The sequence below is a fragment of the Lethenteron reissneri genome, chromosome 25, assembly GCF_015708825.2.
Source record: "Lethenteron reissneri isolate LAM-NWPU_2019-01 chromosome 25, ASM1570882v1, whole genome shotgun sequence".
Lineage (NCBI taxonomy): Eukaryota > Metazoa > Chordata > Hyperoartia > Petromyzontiformes > Petromyzontidae > Lethenteron > Lethenteron reissneri.
The window spans coordinates 13,566,325-13,586,156 of NC_083803.1; the positions used below are offsets into that span (position 1 = coordinate 13,566,325).

General features: G+C 50.3%; 3 protein-coding genes across 4 annotated transcripts in view; 1 reads left to right on the forward strand and 2 right to left on the reverse strand.

The window, feature by feature from the left end:
- The first annotated feature begins 4,809 nt into the window (after positions 1-4,809).
- On the forward strand, positions 4,810-8,447 carry MRPS18A (mitochondrial ribosomal protein S18A). The gene is made up of 6 exons (XM_061559401.1): positions 4,810-4,999; positions 6,183-6,214; positions 6,544-6,648; positions 6,996-7,119; positions 7,519-7,588; positions 8,178-8,447. The coding sequence occupies exons 1-6, from the start codon at positions 4,834-4,836 to the stop codon at positions 8,320-8,322; spliced, it is 642 nt and encodes a 213-aa protein (XP_061415385.1). The 5' UTR covers positions 4,810-4,833; the 3' UTR covers positions 8,323-8,447.
- A 415-nt stretch (positions 8,448-8,862) lies between these two features.
- SDE2 (SDE2 telomere maintenance homolog) lies at positions 8,863-13,712 on the reverse strand. Of its 2 annotated transcripts, XM_061559402.1 has the most exons (7): positions 13,575-13,712; positions 12,442-12,559; positions 11,897-12,008; positions 10,753-10,941; positions 10,560-10,643; positions 9,888-10,434; positions 8,863-9,475 (listed from the first exon to the last, which is right to left on the reverse strand). In XM_061559402.1, the coding sequence occupies exons 1-7, from the start codon at positions 13,677-13,679 to the stop codon at positions 9,221-9,223; spliced, it is 1,410 nt and encodes a 469-aa protein (XP_061415386.1). In that variant the 5' UTR covers positions 13,680-13,712; the 3' UTR covers positions 8,863-9,220. The 2 variants fall into 2 exon arrangements, 1 of the variants encoding a protein (XP_061415386.1); XR_009755697.1 differs by lacking the exon at positions 8,863-9,475 and having other exon boundaries at positions 10,260-10,434; positions 10,560-10,661; positions 10,772-10,941.
- Positions 13,713-15,429: 1,717 nt separating this feature from the next.
- The window catches only part of LOC133347274 (cullin-9-like), a 42,875-nt gene continuing 38,472 nt past the window's right edge, over positions 15,430-19,832 (reverse strand). Inside the window, exons 34-39 of the mRNA XM_061559403.1 lie at positions 19,359-19,433; positions 18,937-19,047; positions 18,463-18,580; positions 17,803-17,936; positions 16,889-16,962; positions 15,430-16,532 (exon numbers count right to left, since the gene is read on the reverse strand). Coding sequence (XP_061415387.1) covers positions 16,289-16,532; positions 16,889-16,962; positions 17,803-17,936; positions 18,463-18,580; positions 18,937-19,047; positions 19,359-19,433 — 756 coding nt within the window. The 3' untranslated portion in view covers positions 15,430-16,288. The remainder of the gene's footprint in view (positions 16,533-16,888; positions 16,963-17,802; positions 17,937-18,462; positions 18,581-18,936; positions 19,048-19,358; positions 19,434-19,832) is intronic.

The window sequence follows — 19,832 nt, forward strand, 5'->3', positions numbered from 1 at the left end:
TAAAGGTGCATTGAAAAATGTTGATACTCCGACTGATGCTCCTGCTGTTGTGGAGTGACTCATGCAGCCAGCTGTGGCTGCAGGGTTTGGTAGTACATGTTGTTTACGTCGTTTATTGTGAAAATTCGGTCACAGTTCCTATGACCTGCACTGTTTCATTGCTTTTATGGCTTTATTTTGGTGATTTTCGAAAAGTTTTTTGGTTTGGCCATGTTTGTTTGTTGTAGTACAGAGTTAGACTGATGGCCTTAATCTAAGTTGTCTTGTGGTTGTTTGACTTGCATCCCACTGGGATATTTGCACAGGGTTGGTGTACGGTGATTTTTATGCAATATTTTTCTGTCTTTTCTTGGATTTTCTGTTTGCACATAGTCACTTTAAGATGTTTTCTTGTTCATGTGTTTTTGTTTGTTGCGGTTGCACCCGATTCAAGAGCCGAATGGCTCACAGGGCTACACCTAATAAATGAACTTTGTGTGAAGAGTTGGCGACGGCGTGGAGGATATCGACCAGCAGTGGATCGATCACGGCCGAGCACTTGAAGAGGGGCAGGGTTCTCAGTGAAGAGATTCGTCGAAATGAAACGCACGTGGGAATCGTGGATCGCCGTACGTTTGCAAAGTTACACAACCTGGTCTTTAAGGAAGTAAATGTGCCACGTAATAACGCAAAGAACGCCGAACTTACAGTTACGGAATACAAATACACACACAGCGGTGGATGTTGACAGTGTTGTTTATTGTCATTATTTACGAAACGTTGACCTTGCTGGCACGGCGTGCGAAGTTGCGTAATCATCACAGCCATCTTGCACAGGGGAACTCCGGACAACACTGTATCAGTTTAACACGCAGGGGGCTTTCGCGAACACATATCTGTAATAAAGTTAGATCGCCTACATATAAATGTGTCGTCAAACCTGCCACCACCACCCTGACACGGCCAATTCGTAACCTCCACGATGTACACTGTACAAGCTCGCACGGCGACCAACTCACATCCCCCCCATCCAACATGGCGCTCTCCCTAACCAAGATGGCCGCAGATACTTTACATGTTAATAGTCGGTCGAGATGTCCGATAAGATTTTCACACAAAAGAACAGAAGCCTTTACCAGAGGACGTCGAATGGCTTTCACGACGATATCCGCATCCACGTATAGCGTTGCTAATTTCACCTTGCCATACTAAAGCGTGCGCACGCACACAAGCACTTCCCCGACCAAGATGTCCGTCTTCTTTGGGTCTTTCGGTAGGCACGTAGATAGAAAAATAAAATTATAAAAATAAAGTGATACTTTTATTATTCATTAATCACTTAATTTTCATTATTTCATTGTAATTTTTTCTATCGAAATGACTTTACCGAAAGACCCAAAGAATATTAATTCCTGCAATCGCGAAAGCTTTAAGTCAAGATTTAAGATGTCCGCAATTTTTCGCGCGGTGATGACATTGTGGAGGAGACTCTGCCGTGGGCTACCCCACCCCCCCCTTCCCCCCCCTTTCACCCCCCCCTTCACCCCGCCCCCGTTCCACCCCCCCTACCCCACCCCCCCCCTTTCACCCCGCCCTCCCGCTTTACCCCGCCCACCCACTCTACCCCGCTTACCACCCCACCCCTCTACCCCCTCCGCCCCTCCCACTCTACCCCGCTCACCACCCCGCCCCCTACCCCCCCACCCCTCTACCCCCTCCGCCCCCACCCCTCTACCCCCTCCGCCCCTCCCACTCTACCCCGCTCACCACCCCACCCCCTACCCCCCACCCCTCTACCCCCCACCCCTTTACCCCCTCCGCCCCTCCCACTCTACCCCGCTCACCACCCCGCCCCCCTACCCCCCCCACCCCTCTACCCCCCCACCTCTCTACCCCCCACCCCTTTACCCCTCCGCCCCTCCACTCTACCCCGCTCACCACCCCAACCCTACCCCCCCACCCCTCTACCCCCTCCGCCCCTCCCACTCTACCCAGCTCACCACCCCGCCCCCTACCCCCCCACCCCTCTACCCCCTCCGCCCCCACCCCTTTACCCCCTCCGCCCCTCCCACTCTACCCCGCTCACCACCCCACCCCCTACCCCCCCCACCCCTCTACCCCCCCACCTCTCTACCCCCCACCCCTTTACCCCTCCGCCCCTCCCACTCTACCCCGCTCACCACCCCCACCCCCTACCCCCCACCCCTCTACCCCCCACCCCTTTACCCCCTCCGCCCCTCCCACTCTACCCGCTCACCACCCCCGCCCCCTACCCCCCCACCCCTCTACCCCCCCACCTCTCTACCCCCCACCCCTTTAACCCCTCCGCCCCTCCCACTCTACCCCGCTCACCACCCCACCCCCTACCCCCCCACCCCTCTACCCCCTCCGCCCCTCCCACTCTACCCAGCTCACCACCCCGCCCCCTACCCCCCCACCCCTCTACCCCCTCCGCCCCCACCCCTTTACCCCCTCCGCCCCTCCCACTCTACCCCGCTCACACACCCCACCCCTACCCACCCCCACCCCTCTACCCCCCCACCTCTCTACCCCCCCACCCCTTTACCCTCCGCCCCTCCCACTCTACCCCCGCTCACCACCCCACCCCCTACCCCCCCACCCCTCTACCCCCTCCGCCCCCACCCCTTTACCCCCTCCGCCCTCTCCCACTCTACCCCGCTCACCACCCCACCCCCCTCCGCCCCCACCCCTCTACCCCCTCCGCCCCCACCCCTTTACCCCCTCCGCCCCCTCCCACTCTAAACCCCGCTCAACCACCCCACCCCCTCCGCCCCCCACCCCTCTAACCCCCTCCGCCCCTCCCACTCTACCCCCCTCACCACCCCGCCCCCTACCCCCCACCCCTCTACCCCCCCCACCTCTCTACCCCCCACCCCTTTACCCCTCCGCCCCTCCCACTCTACCCCCCGCTCACCACCCCACCCCCTACCCCCCCACCCCTCTACCCTCTCCGCCCCTCCCACTCTACCCCGCTCACCACACCCGCCCCCCTAGCCCCCACCACCCCTCTACCCCCTCCGCCCCCCCACCCCTTTACCCCCTCCGCCCCTCCCACTCTACCCCGCTCACCACCCCACCCCCTACCCCCCCCACCCCTCTACCCCCCCACCTCTCTACCCCCCACCCCTTTACCCCCTCCGCCCCTCCCACTCTACCCCGCTCACCACCCCACCCCCTACCCCCCCTACCCCTCTACCCCCTCCGCCCCTCCCACTCTACCCCGCTCACCACCCCCGCCCCCTACCCCCCCACCCCTCTACCCCCCTCCGCCCCCACCCCTTTACCCCCTCCGCCCCTCCCACTCTACCCCCGCTCACCACCCCACCCCCTACCCCCCCCACCCCTCTACCCCCCCACCTCTCTACCCCCCCACCCCTTTACCCCTCCGCCCCTCACCACTCTACCCCGCTCACCACCCCACCCCCATACCCCCCCACCCTCTACCCCCTCCGCCCCCACCCCTTACCCCCTCCGCCCCTCCCACTCTACCCCGCTCACCACCCCACCCCCTCCCGCCCCACCCCTCTACCCCCTCCGCCCCCACCCCTTTACCCCCTCCGCCCCTCCCACTCTACCCCGCTCACCACCCCCACCCCCTCCGCCCCCACCCCTCTACCCCCTCCGCCCCCTCCCACTCTACCCCGCTCACCACCCCACCCCTACCCCCCCACCCCTCTACCCTCTCCGCCCCTCCCACTCTACCCCGCTCACCACCCCGCCCCCTACCCCCCCACCCCTCTACCCCCCTCCGCCCCCACCCCTTTACCCCCTCCGCCCCTCCCACTCTACCCCGCTCACCACCCCACCCCCTACCCCCCCCCACCCCTCTACCCCCCCCACCTCTCTACCCCCCACCCCTTTACCCCTCCGCCCCTCCCACTCTACCCCGCTCACCACCCCACCCCCTACCCCCCCCACCCCTCTACCCCCTCCGCCCCCACCCCTTTACCCCCTCCGCCCCTCCCACTCTACCCCGCTCACCACCCCACCCCCTCCGCCCCCACCCCTCTACCCCCTCCGCCCCCACCCCTTTACCCCCTCCGCCCCTCCCACTCTACCCCGCTCACCACCCCACCCCCTCCCGCCCCCACCCCTCTACACCCTCCGCCCCTCCCACTCTACCCCGCTCACCACCCCACCCCCTACCCCCCCACCCCTCTACCCCCTCCGCCCCCACCCCTTTACCCCCCTCCGCCCCTCCCACTCTACCCCGCTCACCACCCCACCCCCTCCGCCCCCACCCCTCTACCCCCTCCGCCCCCACCCCTTTACCCCCTCCGCCCCTCCCACTCTACCCCGCTCACCACCCCACCCCCTCCGCCCCCACCCCTTTACCCCCTCCGCCCCTCCCACTCTACCCCACTCACCACCCCACCCCCTACCCCCCCCCACCCCTCTACCCCCCCCACCTCTCTACCCCCCACCCCTTTACCCCTCCGCCCCTCCCACTCTACCCCGCTCACCACCCCACCCCCTACCCCCCCCACCCCTCTACCCCCTCCGCCCCCACCCCTTTACCCCCTCCGCCCCTCCCACTCTACCCCGCTCACCACCCCACCCCCTCCGCCCCCACCCCTCTACCCCCTCCGCCCCTCCCACTCTACCCCCGCTCACCCCCTACCCCCCCACCCCTCTACCCCCTCCGCCCCCACCCCTTTACCCCCTCCGCCCCTCCCACTCTACCCCGCTCACCACCCCGCCCCCTACCCCCCCACCCCTCTACCCCCTCCGCCCCCACCCCTTTACCCCCTCCGCCCCACCCACTCTACCCCGCCCACCACCCCGCCCCCTACCCCGCCCACCCACTAGACCCCGCCCATCCTCCCCACCGTAATGGCGGCGCGCGTGTTCGGCGTGGCCGCTTCGCGCCTGCTGCTGCTGCCGCCTCTGCGAGGAGGCGCCCGGGTCCCCGCGCTCCTCCCGCAGGCGGCCTCCCGCCTCGCCAACGCGCCCAGCTCGCTCGCGGCGGGCGCCGTGCAGACGCGGGGGCTCCGACAAGGTGCGCAGAGCCCGAGCGTCGTGCGAGAGGCCGCCACTATTTCCGCTGCACGGTAGACCAAAGCAAGACTTTCTCAGTCGGCCTAGGTCCGTGATCAACACTGTGCATTGTACCGGAGTTAAAGTTCAACGTACTACTACCGGTACAAATCAATTCCGACCATTAGGAGGATATAGATGCGAATTAACCGATTGTCCGGGTCGAACCCGTACCCGTAACCACCCAAGGGAAAGGCTGTGGGAGCAGATCATTGAAGGTCAGGTGCCACTGCTTACTGGATCTGACAGAAGGGAAGAAGTGATGGGGAGGTGTGCTGGCATGAACAGCATTGCTCGTGATGACCTCTGTAACTGAAATGTATGTGCCTCCATAGCCAATTCATTACGGGGTAAAATGCACGGCTACCCCCAGGCTACGCATAGAATTTTCAGTCACCCCTCCTGATGAAGTACTGTAGACAAATTTAATTGTTTCTCCATCTAAGACTCACCTGTGCATGCCTCAACTGACACAGGCATTAAGTGGTGACCTTGGAGAATGAATACACGTGCTTTATTTTACATTTCAACCCCGGAAATGTAATGCATGCCACAATTCCTGTGTACCTAGATAAAATAGTACATTTGAAAAATGTTTTTATTATTACATGATGCTCCTAGAACAATATTGCGTTCTACTTTTTTTTTTAAATGGCATTCCCTCCCAGTCGGTTTTAAACGGAAAATTCTATTTCATTTCTGGGGCAGCGATTGTAAACATGCCTAATTTTAAACTGTGTATTGGTGATATAGCAAGTTCTGTTTTAAAATGTATACTGGTTTGTGTTTCATATTTCAATCATGTATACCGATGTTTGGCCTTTTATCACGTGTTATATTGCTTTAAATACCAAGGTCTGCTTTGGAAAAATATACTTTTAATCTCAACAGGCTCTCACCTGCGTTTAAATAAAGTTTACCCATCTGCCTAATATGCCATAGTCTCTTAAGAGTATTCGTGACCTCATGATAACCAGATCCTAAACGTGACATTCTCGAGCTGACACCCATTTGACCAGGCTGAAATATTTTGAGTGACAGAGCCTCGGTGGACAGCCTGAGGTTTTATAACTGCAGCAGATTGAGCAAACCCATATCGCAGTGAAGCGTGTTGCTTAATTGTTGTTTTGCATTGCTTTGTGCAGTTACTGAACACAAGGAAGGAAACACAACAACGGTAAACGTTTGAGTCACTTGCATCGACGAACAAATGTTGGCTCATTCAACACACACACCCAGCGTTTCACACGTTCGGAGTTAATGTGGGAGGTCAAATTGCTGACTACTGGGTTCACAGTTCATTGGTGAAAGCAAATTGTCATGCCCAATAAAATCTCCATCGCATTGCTAACTGTTATGGAAGGCAATTTTCGTGGGATGGCATACAGTACCAAATAGCACAACTGGAATTTTGAGAAAAAAACTAATAATTGTACGCAGAAATCTATGCTAAAAGGCAAGTTACGATGAAATGGTTGTTGAAGCATGTCAGCTTTTTCCCCCCAGTTGGAAGGGAAAATTGTGGAACAGCAAGCAGGCAACGAGCCGCCCAATCCTGCAGGCAGCTGCCCCATCTGCCGTTGGAACGTCAAGCACAAGTATGATTACACGGTAAGCATAGGCCACAGGTACACGCGTTTGTGAAACCAAGTCGCCAGGAATGATAAAATAGTATGCTTACCATTACACCACAGCAGCATCCCATATGGATAATACACATGCGACTCATTGTTAGAAGATGCACATACTATATATGGTATAGATCTTGTCGAAAACACAACTTGAGCTTGCCTCATGTACCGAAAAGTGAAAAATGTAGTCTGGACTAATGAACGACATACAACCGAGATAGAGATAAAAAAATCACTCTCGCAGGCATTTAAATAAAAAAACATTTGACTTGAAAGAGCACCATTGGGTGCGTGTTAATGGACACGCGTGTCCTTCATGGCATACAGGATGTGCTGCTCCTGAGTCAGTTCTTGCGTTCCGATGGAGGAATGCTGCCACGCCGCGTCACTGGCCTGTGCCTGGAGGAGCACCGCAAGGTGGCCGTCTGCGTTAAAATGGCGCACAGGGCCGGTGAGAATTGCGCACACCAGATGCACATTGGGCACGCACACAATGGGCACTTGGGACTTATGCAACGAACATGCACACAGGCCTGCTCCCAATATTGGGTGTTTCAAAAAAATGTTAACACTTCTGAGAATTTGCAACAATACCACAAGGGATGTGCCTCCAGGCTCTGAAGACCACATGGAGAAGATTCCAGGCGTGTGTTAACAATGATGGCGAACAAGTGGAGACTGACTTTTTGAAGCTATAAACATATTTGTAATCATGTTCGTGTGTTCGTTCTTTTTCCATTAAAAAACATAGTCCCATATAAGTGTTAACATTTTTTTGAAGCACCCTGTATATGCATGCGTAATCTGTCAGTTATATAAGCCCAACTGTGCATCTTGTGTTTCAACACAGGTCTCCTGCCAGATCACAGGCCAAGGCTTCCACCGGACCATGTTCCCAAGCCAAAACTGATCCTCAATACGTAAGTGCAGGCTAGGTTTTTTTTTGTTCAGCAGTACACATACCTGTCAACCCATACGGTTCGCCCATATTCTTGTACGGGAAATTTAGTTTTCAGGTCCATCTGAATAGGTTTCACCCTTTATGGCAATAAAACAGGTGTTAAGATATTCAAACACCAAACAGAAACCTTTTGCAAGGAATCATGTCTGCATTAACCACATACTTGTGAACATGCAAACAAAAACATGCTCTGGTAATATATGCATTGTCTACACCAGAGACATCCTTCTTTAGGGCCGAGTCTCAACCAGTGTAAGACCAGAGTGTTCTTATACTTTGATATTGGCAAGAAAGGTCCCATGTTTTAGCCGAATCAATACGGGCATATTTTTTTTTGTATATTTGTGTTTCTCCCTTATGATGGGACTTTGTAGGATGAACGCCGAGATGTAATAGGGCACGGGGTGACCAATAACGTCTGAATTGGTCTGGAATAAGGTGGGCACTGATAAGGGGTTGGTTGACAGGTATGAGTACATTACCTATGAAATGTCATGCTGTCGACTTTAGCACGCAACTCACAACTTGTTTTTTTTGTCACTTGGCAGCTACCTGACTCGCTGGGCCGTGGGCACAGCCAAGCCCATATGGAAAAGGGGGCACAAGGGATTCAAAAAGACCATGCCTGTGGGCGACCCCATTCTCAAGGACAACGTGCGTTATACGAAGGGCCCATTGTACATGGAACACTAGCAATTGCTACACCATATGCACTGCGTGTTGAAATTAGTGGGGGGCATCTTGATCAGAAAAAAACATTGTATAGACTGACATGACGAAGTTTCACATTTAAATGTAATAAAAAAACACATTTGTAATTTGTGTGCATTGTTTTTTTTTTAAGGGCCGGTGTATTGCTTATCCCTCAGGCATTCTGAATTTCTTCTGTACATTAAACATTTTATATTCATGGTGATTGACACTTGAACACCAATTAAACTAAGCTTGTTTATCCTTAAGACAGATCTGACAGATTAACCGCGTTTGCAAAAGAAAATTCTTTAGACACGTGCTGGTTTCATCACTGCTCCTCACTTGAGGAGTTAATAAAGGTCACTGTCCCAGTGCCCATGTAATGGTAAACTTAGGCAAGCCCCATTCTACGTAGGCAAATATCTTTAAACTAACACATTTTTTTAATCCAGGTTTTTTTTTTATCCAGGGCACCTATTCCCCCATTAGCCTGGATAATCGTGAGATGACTGAACTTTGAAAAAAAAACAAGACAAACAATTGAAAGACTGGATATTTAATAGTATGAAATATTCAAGTACAATTTTGACTCACTTTACAGAACAAATTGAATCTTATTACAATCCTGAATGTAATATCTATACACTTGAGGGATGTTTTGGAAAAAATAACCCACGATATAAAATTGTCCAGAAAAGAGGCTTTCAGTAGGCCGATTAAGTGGATGAAAACATTAATGGGGTTCATTGTGTGGTCATCTGTGGGGAGATGATAGAAATATCAAATGTAGCTTAAGTGTTCCCATTAGCTTACACACATTCCCTTAAACTGTGAATTATTCGTTTTTATCGAGTATATCCCTCCATTACATAAACCATATCCAAAACAAGGCTACTCATCACTTCCCTTTGTTGGCCTGGCCCCCTTGGCCTGACTTTCCCGATTTGCCTGGCTTGGCTGGTTTTGCCAGAAGAGCTTGGTCGATTTGTGCAGGGTCCACACCACGCACAGAGTAGAGCCGTGCTGCCCTCTCGTGCAGCGTGCCACCGCACTTCATGCCACGTGCCATGAGGACAGCCTTGAGACACTCCAACCCCAGTGCCTCCAGCTCTTCCACAGAGCTCAATGCCATCAAATCCACCTCCGCAGTGACCTGTAAGATGGAAAACCCATGGAGTGGTTAATATTATGCCCGTGTCACCTTGCTGCAAATGCGCTGTTGGAACTCTTTCGGAGCCCAGCACACAAATTGTAGCTTTGAAGACCTTGATCTGCAAAACTGAGGTGTGGACAGATGCACAGCACTGTAGTAGTCAACAAACTATATATCCTCACAAATTAACTCTCGGTTCACTCAAAATTAAAAAAACCCAGGTCGATTAGCTTCCTGGCCTTTAGGATCAATGTGTTCCAGCAAAATGTATTTAAAGGTAACTGGGCAGGTGTAAACTGATGTCAGCAGAACATGGTGTATCAATGTTCATTAATGACAATGCTATTCCTCTGCCTGTAGTACGTGCATAAGTATTTAACTTAAAGTTAGATAATAAAAAAATAGCACTCACCTCTGCGACTGCTGTGTTTGGTGGGGGAGTGGATTCGGTAGCAGCCACACTCTCTGCTGGACTCGGTGGCAGGGTGCTTCCAGAGGTGGTTGCACTGTCGACTGAGGTCTCTGGTTCTGGATTCTCGATGTTTACAGCCTTGCCCGGCTGAGGACTGACATCTCCTACCTCCCCTCCCTTTCTCTCCTCACTACTGACCCCACTGGTGCTCTCACTCTTGCCGCCTTTGTCACCCTCTCCCATCTCTATCGAGCTTGGAGTTGCAGCTTCCTGCTTCTCCCCTCCTGTAGAGGGGCTGGCTTCGCTACCAGAGGCGTCTTGGACGGATGTCCTGGCAGCTGTTGCGGTGTCGCATGGTGCTGCTTTTCTGCCGATCTGACCCTCGTCCCCGCTGCTGCTGCTGGCGGTGGTAGTGGTGGCGGAGCGGCGCGCCTCGACAGAGCTGCTGCTCCTGCTCGTTGTTGGCGGAGGGCTCGAGGAGGCGCTTGACCGACTGTCGCTGTCAGAGCCTGAGCTGCTGGTGTTTCCCAGTCCTTCCACTCCCAGCCTGGCCATCACCACGCACAGTGCAGATTATTAGGCGTGTACACAAATAACCGCAAGCGTGGCACAACTACAGGCCTTCAACCAGCAGTGGATTGATCAAGGCGGATGATGTAATGCATTGCGAACCAGAGGCACTTCTTTTTGCCGGAGCTCTTGGTGGCCTCAGATGAGGGCCTCTTTTTGCGGACCTCGCCAGGCCTCACTGCGCTGCTGCTGCCATCTGCATGCCTGCACAACCAATACATAAGACACTCAGCACCCATCATTGTCTACTCTTGAGAATGTTTCAGTGACAGTTGGTGGCATGATTCTGTGTAGCGCGTCTGCAGTGCGGCCACCTTTTATCACGGAGTCGTCCAGACGCTCGGCCATGTCGTGCAGCTGCTGCTCGTACACGGGGTCACTGTAGTGGTACTTGGGTTGGCTCAGGCGGCGCTCCAGCCGCTGGCGGCGTCGTTCAGCACGCTCCGCTTCGCGGTCTGTCTGCTGCTTTAGCCACTCCGCCATGCTGCCCAACGGCGAGGGGAGGATGCCCATGTTAACACGGACAGAGAGAGCCTCCGTTTAGACTTATGAACAATTGAGGAAATGTTTAAAAAAATCTGGTTACGGCCAATATGGGGGCAAGGAAGGTGGTGTGTTCAGCACCTTGCATGCCTGCTAACTGTCTCCCCTTGCTCATGTAGACACCACACTACGGCGAGGCTCATGCCACTGAGATTCAAATTGTTACTTGTGAGCTGAAGTGCTTGCTCAGGAATTGAACCCATGATACCAGAATAGCAGTGCTAGGACACCATCTCAGACATGTAATGTCACACGATGTTTTGCCATGGATCTAAGCTCAGTTACAAACTCACTCTTGGCAGCATTTATACACGTCCGTCAAGTTTTTCCACTTAATGCCAATCGTGTTATTTTTAGCAAAATATTTTACTATTTCACCTACTAGTATTGTATTCGTAGTTCAGCAAAGCAGCGCATTTATAAGATGACCACAGCCTACTTTTGAAAACTAAACTTAAATATAATGCAACATATCTTACATAAAATGAATACACAGTCCACTGGTAAGAGACAAAAGTCTGAAAGTTAAGGGCACTTATAGCAATAAGGAAGAGTTTTTCAACTGGTGGCTCACGGGCCAAATCTCTTGCAATGGCCCACCGAGTTATGGCCTACACAGAACTTAAGAGGTGCACATTGGTGAGATGAAAATATATATATAATAGGAGAAAGCAATCGACAAAGTATAAAGATTAGCAAGAAGTAAGCAAAATATCAGATAAAAAACCTGGAGACTTAAGTGCATTTTAGTGGTCACGTGTACAGATGCTATGACTTTGTGATGTCACGTGTGCACACGTGACATGATATTTGACCGTGCCAGTACACATTTTATTTACGTGGCCCATCCGAAAGTGCAGTCAGAGGCCTGCTACGAGGTACAGTATATGCCTTACGCCTTCTCGCTGTTGACGTCACGTAAACGGCGGCCGCTCAGGTCCCGGCAGGCCTCGCGGTTTGTCGTCTTCTCGATCTGAGCTCCCAGCGCACGCAGCATCGAGCCAAACCCTGCGAAGCGGAGACACAGCAACAGCGCTGAGTGGTCAGAAATGTCATAATTGTTCTTCGTGACTTTTAAACAATGTGGTAATGGTGTTGTTGGGGTTTATTAGTTAAACTTGGGGAAACACACAGTCAAGTTTTCCAGACGTCACGGGATCTTCAACATCCACTGTGAAGCTGACAGCATGAATGTTTATGGACAGGCACTGGACTCGAACTAACCTCTGCAACAAGCAGCAATAGCGTCTACGTCCATGGGCCCATTATGCGTGTTGAATGTTCGTGCAAGCCTTGCAGCAAACGCGCCCATGTTTTCTTCACCAAAAATGGCTCGCATAAATCCAGGTGATGATATTCATTAGATCTCTCAAGATGTGAATCTGGCATCACGTCTCTCTCTCTGCTGCTGATGCAGTGGCTGCACACTGCTCACACTCACCTCCCTTGCCGCCGAGCAGCTTGGCGTGCAGCCGGTAGCAGCTTCCTGGCACCACGACGTCCTCGTCCCTCGCCAGCCTCCCATTGCACAGAACGAATACATCATCGCTGGGCAAACCCTTCAACGCACAAAAAAGACAGACACCATCGGTGTTGCTTTAACAGACTGTTGAGGCAACTTGTGTGTGCAACCATCATTCCGAAATACCAATTAAGGCCGAGAGGGCGCACCATGCGGTAGTGTGGCCAGAGCTACGACATAGACGTTCAAATGAATGACTATACAGTACTCATTTAAGGCTAAACCGACATTGGGGAGGCCTAGTCGGTTCTGATATCACCGGCCACCAATAGTAACCGTGGCCAGGAATCTTAACTCGGTTTGCCGGGTTCATAAGGCAGTGCCCTAACCACGACGCTACCGTTCCACACCTCACAACCATCACACGAGGTCGACAAACATCCAGGTAGGTATCCTTTTTGTTTAATTTCGGCGACTCAGCTCCGTGCACCTCAGGAGTAGACGAGACTCGGCCCCGTTGGGAAGTAACAACACTGCTCGTCCAATGGGCACACAGTAATCCGCCACCGTAACGTGGAATTTCCACCACGAGCTCAGCGCGGCAAACGATTTGTGATCAACGCGGAGTATCGTCCCAGCTTTGGCTCCCGCCGCTGCGTGGCACCTTCCACTACATTTTACTCGGCCCGAAACGACCCAGAGCTTCTTCTCCACCGCTGGAGGACATAACATCTTCTTGGTTCTTTCGGTAAAGTCACGTAGAAGGGAAATAATAAAATACAAATAAAACATAATACAATACAATTCTCACGACGTCTCGGCCACAACGCAAGCAGCCGTCCTCAGGTGAAGAACAAGGCTGTCGGAAAGACAGCGTCCGACCTAACATGTTGAGTCTGCCTGACCAAACACTGCACTCTCACTTACAACAACAACAATAGTAACAGCAATGCTACTAATCATGACGCATGAGCAGCAGTAACCGCAGCCGTTTCTCCCTCAACTCAAAGCCAGGCCTGGGGCCTAACTCGAAGCCTGCGGCCTACATCTTGTCATACATACAATGAAACAAACGATTAATTACAACGTAACTACAAATGTGTCGGACTCACCTGGAAACCCGCGGCTTCCTCCCTAAGCGCCCCGACAGTAGAGCCATGCGAGAGAGACAGCGGGCGGCTTCTGCCATCGCATCCGTAAACCAGCAGTGACTCCATTGCCGTCTTCCGTCTTCACCAAGGCAAAGGAAATGACGTCACGACGTGAGGCCTGACGTCACGACGCGCGGCCGACGTCACGACGTAACGACGGACTGCGTCACCGCGTCGCAATATGACGACAAACGGCGAGTCCCGGGGTGGGTTCGCTGCCGATTCGCCGCTTGTTGCGCGGGTTTGCGGTTCGACTCCGACAGGCCGCCCCGGTTAATACTGCGGGTGTAATAACCGTAAAATACGACGTGCCAAGAATTAAAGTGACTTTATTTGGAATATACATAGCAATCATCGTTCCCCCCCTCTCCCCCTAATATAGGATACGACTCTCAGGCGTTTCTGGGTACACAATCATATAAATGTGTTTCATTGGGAAACACAGATCGCGGAACGTAATTCTAAACGAGTAGGCCATTATGCGTTGACGTAACATGGTGCAAATTTGAAAAAAAGTACTCCCTTGGGTATTAGAGCGGCCGTCGCAAGCTCTTATGAGACTACTGTAGACTGTGAAACAGAGCCACCTATATGATACCCTTGTGCTATAAGATTCGTGCGAATGTGTAATGACAGGGTGACACCTGTCGGCCGGGAGTGGTAATTACGGTCATAGCTGCATTATTATAAGGGGGGCAGATCTGGGGTAAAGGTGAAAGGCAGAGTCAGTCGAGAAGCTCCGGGAACCAGCTCGAAGGTTCTGGAAAGGAGGCATGGTCAGAGGTGGAGCTTGGCCACGCCGGGACAGATATAAGGGGGACCAAACCAGAGGTTCGGGGCTGTTATGGGTCCTGGCTGCGTCACTGCTCGTCGTCATCTGTCTCCGACCACGTGGCTGATGTTCTGAAAACTCTCTCCGGAGCCATCGCTGCGCTGGTCGAACAGCTTGCGAAGCCGGAGATGGGGCTACATGTTAGGATCGCCTATGTGTAGCTGCGTTACACAATGTATCGCCCAGTGTGCTCTTGATAAATCAGAAGCCTTCTGCTCGCCGTGTCTCAGAAGTCGCTCATTACATATGTACTAATTCATAGTTTGAGAAATTATTAAGTTTAGTTTTAAGCGTCGATGTGCAGGAATAACTTGCCAACACTAACGAGAATGGAATGAATTTTCTATCACATCACTAAGCGTTGGTATGCGTGGCTATGGATGCAAAAACAAGGTAATACGGATACCATCATTATCCACTTAAGATAATTCCATTTAAGTGTTATAAATTTTTCTTTTTAGAATCTGATCGTATATGGTCCGTGGAGAAATCCAGCTTCTTCACTTAGTTAACCGATTGCCCTAACAATCTCCATTGGTTCTCTGCCGTCTTCATAAATAATCTACATCTGTGCGATAGGCAAATGGGTATTTTTTCAAATCAGTTCTCCCTTTTGTCCCATATTATAATGGAGGCAGATACCATTCCATGACAACACTGAATTCATTTTACGTATAAACATTTACTCAACAGATCCATAATTTGGTTGAGCACGAGTTCAGATTTCTAGATGTCCAGTCACCCTATACTAAAACATACTTCTGTGGAGGCAAAGAAAGTTTATTACCCGTAATGCTACACAACTACAATTTTTTTTGTTACAGATTCTACGTGTTTAGCATTAACACCTGACATTACCTGCAAATTACTCATCTGGGATTACATTCAGCAACAAACTACCGTACTGCAGGCTGTAAACATAGCGCCTTCATGACAGCCTTGCGCCATAATGATGCAAGTGAAAACAATTCGCAGTGAAAAATATTTGATAAGTGCAAAACATCACATCTTTATTTTTGTGCTATGACTGCACACAATGAAATAATCACATCAACTTTTAATTCTTTATTTTTTGATCAAAAGGAAAATCTTCTGTATACCAACTTTGCTTTTTTATATATATTTTTTGGAAACACAATTAGTGTCACATGGTATGTCTGAACAGTAATAATGTATTTGCCATATCAAATACACGCCATTGTAATTCGTAAGCATTTCAAATGTATTTAAAATCACTAATGGAGGAAGCTGAAGCAGCAGCTAAGAACTGAAACATTAAATAGCTTGAAAAAAGCAACAGATTAAGGTGTCACTGTATCATTATTCGCAAAAAGTGTAACTATAGGAAGTGTTACAAAATCCTTAACCATTGCTCATAATGGAAAACCAACTTGAAAGTGTTAGAATGACATTAGCTAAAGATGTTAGGCTTTTGTGCTCAGTAAATGAGGCGCAAAATAATCTTTCAACGTTGGAAAACTGTCCAAGAAAACACCCAATATCTTGTCATCCTGATGGTGATTATGACAATTATTCTCAAAGTTCAGAGTAACCATGATGGTAAATACATAGTGCCACTTTAACAAAGAAACCAATGCGGCTGCATGGATGGGTCAACAGCCAAAGAGAATGCAAACATTGGTGATCATGTACAATATCTGATCAAAAATGTTCTACAACAGAAAACCGATGTGTACAATTCTTGCTTGCTTGCCGTAACTGCACACTTTGATCCCGTTGAAGACCCCGGCGAGATCACAAATACTGGTGCACGATTGGACGCACGACAAAACACGGCGCGCACGATTTGGCGCCGCGCGTGAGAGAGCCGGGGGAGGGGCTTTCAGCCTTGCGTACAGCCGTACTCGTCGTCGTCATCTCCGGAGCAGGGGTCGCTGTCCATGTTGCCGCTGCCTGCCGAGCCGTCCGTCTCTCCGTCCGAGTCCAGCTCCTCGTCCATGTCGTCTTGGCGGTTGTTCTCCTTCCCGTTGTGGAATCGCGAAAACAGCGACGCGCCACCGGCCTCCCAGGGGTAATCCTCTCCGTCCTCGTCCATGTTCTCATCGGAGCTCCTTCGCGGCAACGGGCTGCGAAAGCAGAATGGCAGCGTAAGGGGTCTAGCCATAAAAAATTGTAGTGTGAAAATGTATCGGTGTAGTCACGTAGAAGGGAAATAATAAAATAAAACATAATAAAATAATTCTCACGACGTTTTGGCCAGACGCTGTCTTTCCGACAGACCTGTTCTTCACCTGAGGACGGCTGCTTGCGTTGTGGTCGAAACATCGTGAGAATTATTTTATTATTTCCCTTCTACGTGACTTTACCGAAAGAACCAAGAAGATGAATCCCTGCAGTCACGAAAGCTTTAAATCGAAATGTATCGGTGTTTTTGTATGGGGGTGTGTGTGTGTGTTTAATTAAACAGTAAAAATGTTTGTACTCTTTGGTTGATAGCTTCACCACTCCCTCTTTGTCCTGTAGGGTGGCAGACTGCGCCATTCCCACCTGGAAGTCCTGCGATGGCACACATGAGGTTTTACCCAGCGTGCACTCACAAAATGGTCGAGATCACAAGGTCCTGAAATTGCTGGATGCATCACCTCATTTGACACACTACTCTAATGTGCATAGACATACCCACACGCATGTATACTCTCTTCAACAAACAGGTACAAGCAAGCTCTGGGCAAAAGTGGCTTATTAAGATTATTTTTGTCAAGTCCAAAAAAGTATCCTCCTTGCAAACATGAGAAAAATGTATACGCCAATGTGGTTTTATTCAAGGCAATTTGTATGCAGTGAATAAGTAAACAAAAAAGCTGCACAGTGAATCCCATTGAATTAGTAAGAATCATGAAAATTCCAGAAATCAATCGGTACATCACAGCACCCCTTTGCCTGCAAGCTGTTAAGAGATATAAAAAAGTATGTTTTGGAAAATGGTAACTTACTGAACATTGGTGAATGAAACCAAAGACTTTTTTTTTTAAGTTAACATTTCTCCGTTTACATTTCTCCGTTTATTTTTTATCTTTGTCTCCAATGTTATACAGATTATACTGTAGATTTAATTTAATCAGATTAAGTATCTATGATGTCTAACAGAGCAGCGCTTCATGTTACAGAACGGTGGATATCAAAAAATTGCTTCCGAGATCCCCGAATGTGACCTCTGTTCCACACAGCAAAGGGCAGCAGTTTTCCACCAGCTATGCCACGGAAAATAATGTTATATCATCGGCGATATTCAATTCAGTGCTGGAAAACCCAGTGGGGACAAAAGGGCAACACACTGCAAAAGAGTCCACTACAACAACAGGGCCATTATTAGTGCAGGAGCAGCCATGTGGATACCTGCGTCGAGCCACCAAGCAGCGTTCCCAGGCGCTCGTGGATCATTCCGATGAGCTGCAAGCCGTGCTGCATGTGCTGGGAGCGGAGCGCACGCACGGCCGACGCCAGGTCCGAGCCTTGCAGCACTGTCTCCTCTGTTTGCGTACGCACAGACACACACACATGCGCATGGATGAGGTCACATGTGTGCGTAGGTGAGCACATCGGTGCTTTGTAGCGCACTATTGTCTTGTCTGTGATCAATGACCAAATCGTCTGGAATGCACCCAATTCCGTAAAACTTTGGAAGCTAACCTGATAGTCCTTGGATGGGTGACCACCATGCATAGCAAGTTGTCGTAGGATCCTGTGGGGCTGCACTACGTGGTATCAGCAGAATGTGGTACCTCTGCACTCTGCTTACACCCCAATTATATTCTAAACGTGCTTGCGGCATCATGCCACGAGACAAATACATTTCCACGAATACATTTCCTGTCTGAGAAAATGATCTTGTCTGAGAAAATGACGGCCCTGGAAGGTGATGTCATAGAATAACGTCTGAAATGAACTTAATGGGCCATTATTAATTATCATCATCGCTTTCGTCTTCTGCAAAACTTCTCCTATTCATCGTCAAATAAGTGGAGAGGGGGGGGGGCAAGGGGCCGAGGGTTGTACCGAGCAGGGCTTGCAGCGCCCCAGCGTGCGTCTCGAGGTTGTCCGTCTGTTGCTCCAGAAAGCCCAGCTTCGTTGTGTCCTGGCTGTAATACTTGTACACGCTGCTGTACGCCAGAGTCTGAACGCCGACACAAGGAACTGTTATTCAGTCGGCACGGAACGATTTTCCGATTCAAATATATACTTAAGCTTGGGCGGTAGAGGCATCGAATGGCACGTGTTAAGATTGGAATATCTAGCACGAGAGAAAATATAAAATATAGCCTTACACGCAACGTAAATGGTTAACTTATGTTTCACAATAAAAATCACCCAGGTTGTTAAACACCCAAAATGTATAAACCAATTAAGTCAATTGTTTTTAGACAAAAACAGAGCATGCCGGCCAATACCAAAGGGCCATTCCCGACAAACACCGGGAATGGCCCTTTGGTGCTGTTGACCAACGCCCACGGACCTCAGCGGTTCACTGACCTTTTGAGCCTTAGCCAGGGCCTCGCAGGCATCCAACACAAACATGACCGTACGCCCAGGAATCGTCTGGTCCAGTGACTCCACCCGGCTCTTCATCTTCAGTGCAAAATCCTGTGAGAGGCAACACACCATGTGGTTCGAAAGGGGTATAACATACTAGCAAGTGGTTATACGACATATGCTAATCAGCATCATCATCATCGACACCATCGTCATCCACGCCATCACCGTCATCATTGTGATCGTCGTCAATCATCACCATCATCATGATGGTTATACCCGAAAAGAATGTTGAGTTAATGAAGCAATGCATTGTCATTTTCATCCGGTGCCGTGTTTACGACAGCTCGCACAGCGATGCCACGAACTGCTGTGTGTCCGTGCTTCACTCGGGAGCTGTGCAACGGTCCAGCAGCACTTACTTTGGCCTGGTGGTAGAATATGCACATCTCGTTGTACTCCTGGAACTGCTTTTCCCTCTTGGCTGCCTTGCTCACCTGCAAAAGAGAACAAGGTGTTAAGATATTTCACCTGGATGCAATTTAAAGAAGTTAATGATTTCATCCTTTTAGTATATTTTATTTTACAATTCTCTTATTTTATGACCTATTATGTAAATGTTTTTTTCACTGTAATTGATCCTATTTTTTATATTTTAAAATAGATAAAAATAGTGCAAACAGTGAAATCAAATAATTCTCAAATATATATTAACATGGCATAACATATACATAACTATGTATACATACATATGGCTAAGATTGTGCTTCAGAAAAGAGCAAACAGGTCACATTTCAAAATTATTTAATAGTTTATTTGCCACAATACTAATTCTGAAATCCATCTCTTTTGGTCACAATTAATTGCAATAGCAGTGAAACAAACATCAGGCTTGG

Excerpts from the sequence above, each read along its gene's own strand:
- SDE2 (XM_061559402.1), bottom strand. The coding sequence starts at position 13,679 with ATGGAGTCACTGCTGGTTTACGGATGCGATGGCAGAAGCCGCCCGCTG. Across the intron at positions 10,435-10,559 it reads GGCAAAAAGAAGTGCCTCTG|GCTGGGAGTGGAAGGACTGG; the intron begins GTTCGCAATGCA and ends GGTGATGGCCAG. Across the intron at positions 9,476-9,887 it reads CAAACACAGCAGTCGCAGAG|GTCACTGCGGAGGTGGATTT; the intron begins GTGAGTGCTATT and ends TCCATCTTACAG.
- MRPS18A (XM_061559401.1), top strand. The coding sequence starts at position 4,834 with ATGGCGGCGCGCGTGTTCGGCGTGGCCGCTTCGCGCCTGCTGCTGCTG. Across the intron at positions 6,215-6,543 it reads AGGAAGGAAACACAACAACG|TTGGAAGGGAAAATTGTGGA; the intron begins GTAAACGTTTGA and ends TTTTCCCCCCAG. Across the intron at positions 7,589-8,177 it reads CCAAAACTGATCCTCAATAC|CTACCTGACTCGCTGGGCCG; the intron begins GTAAGTGCAGGC and ends GTCACTTGGCAG.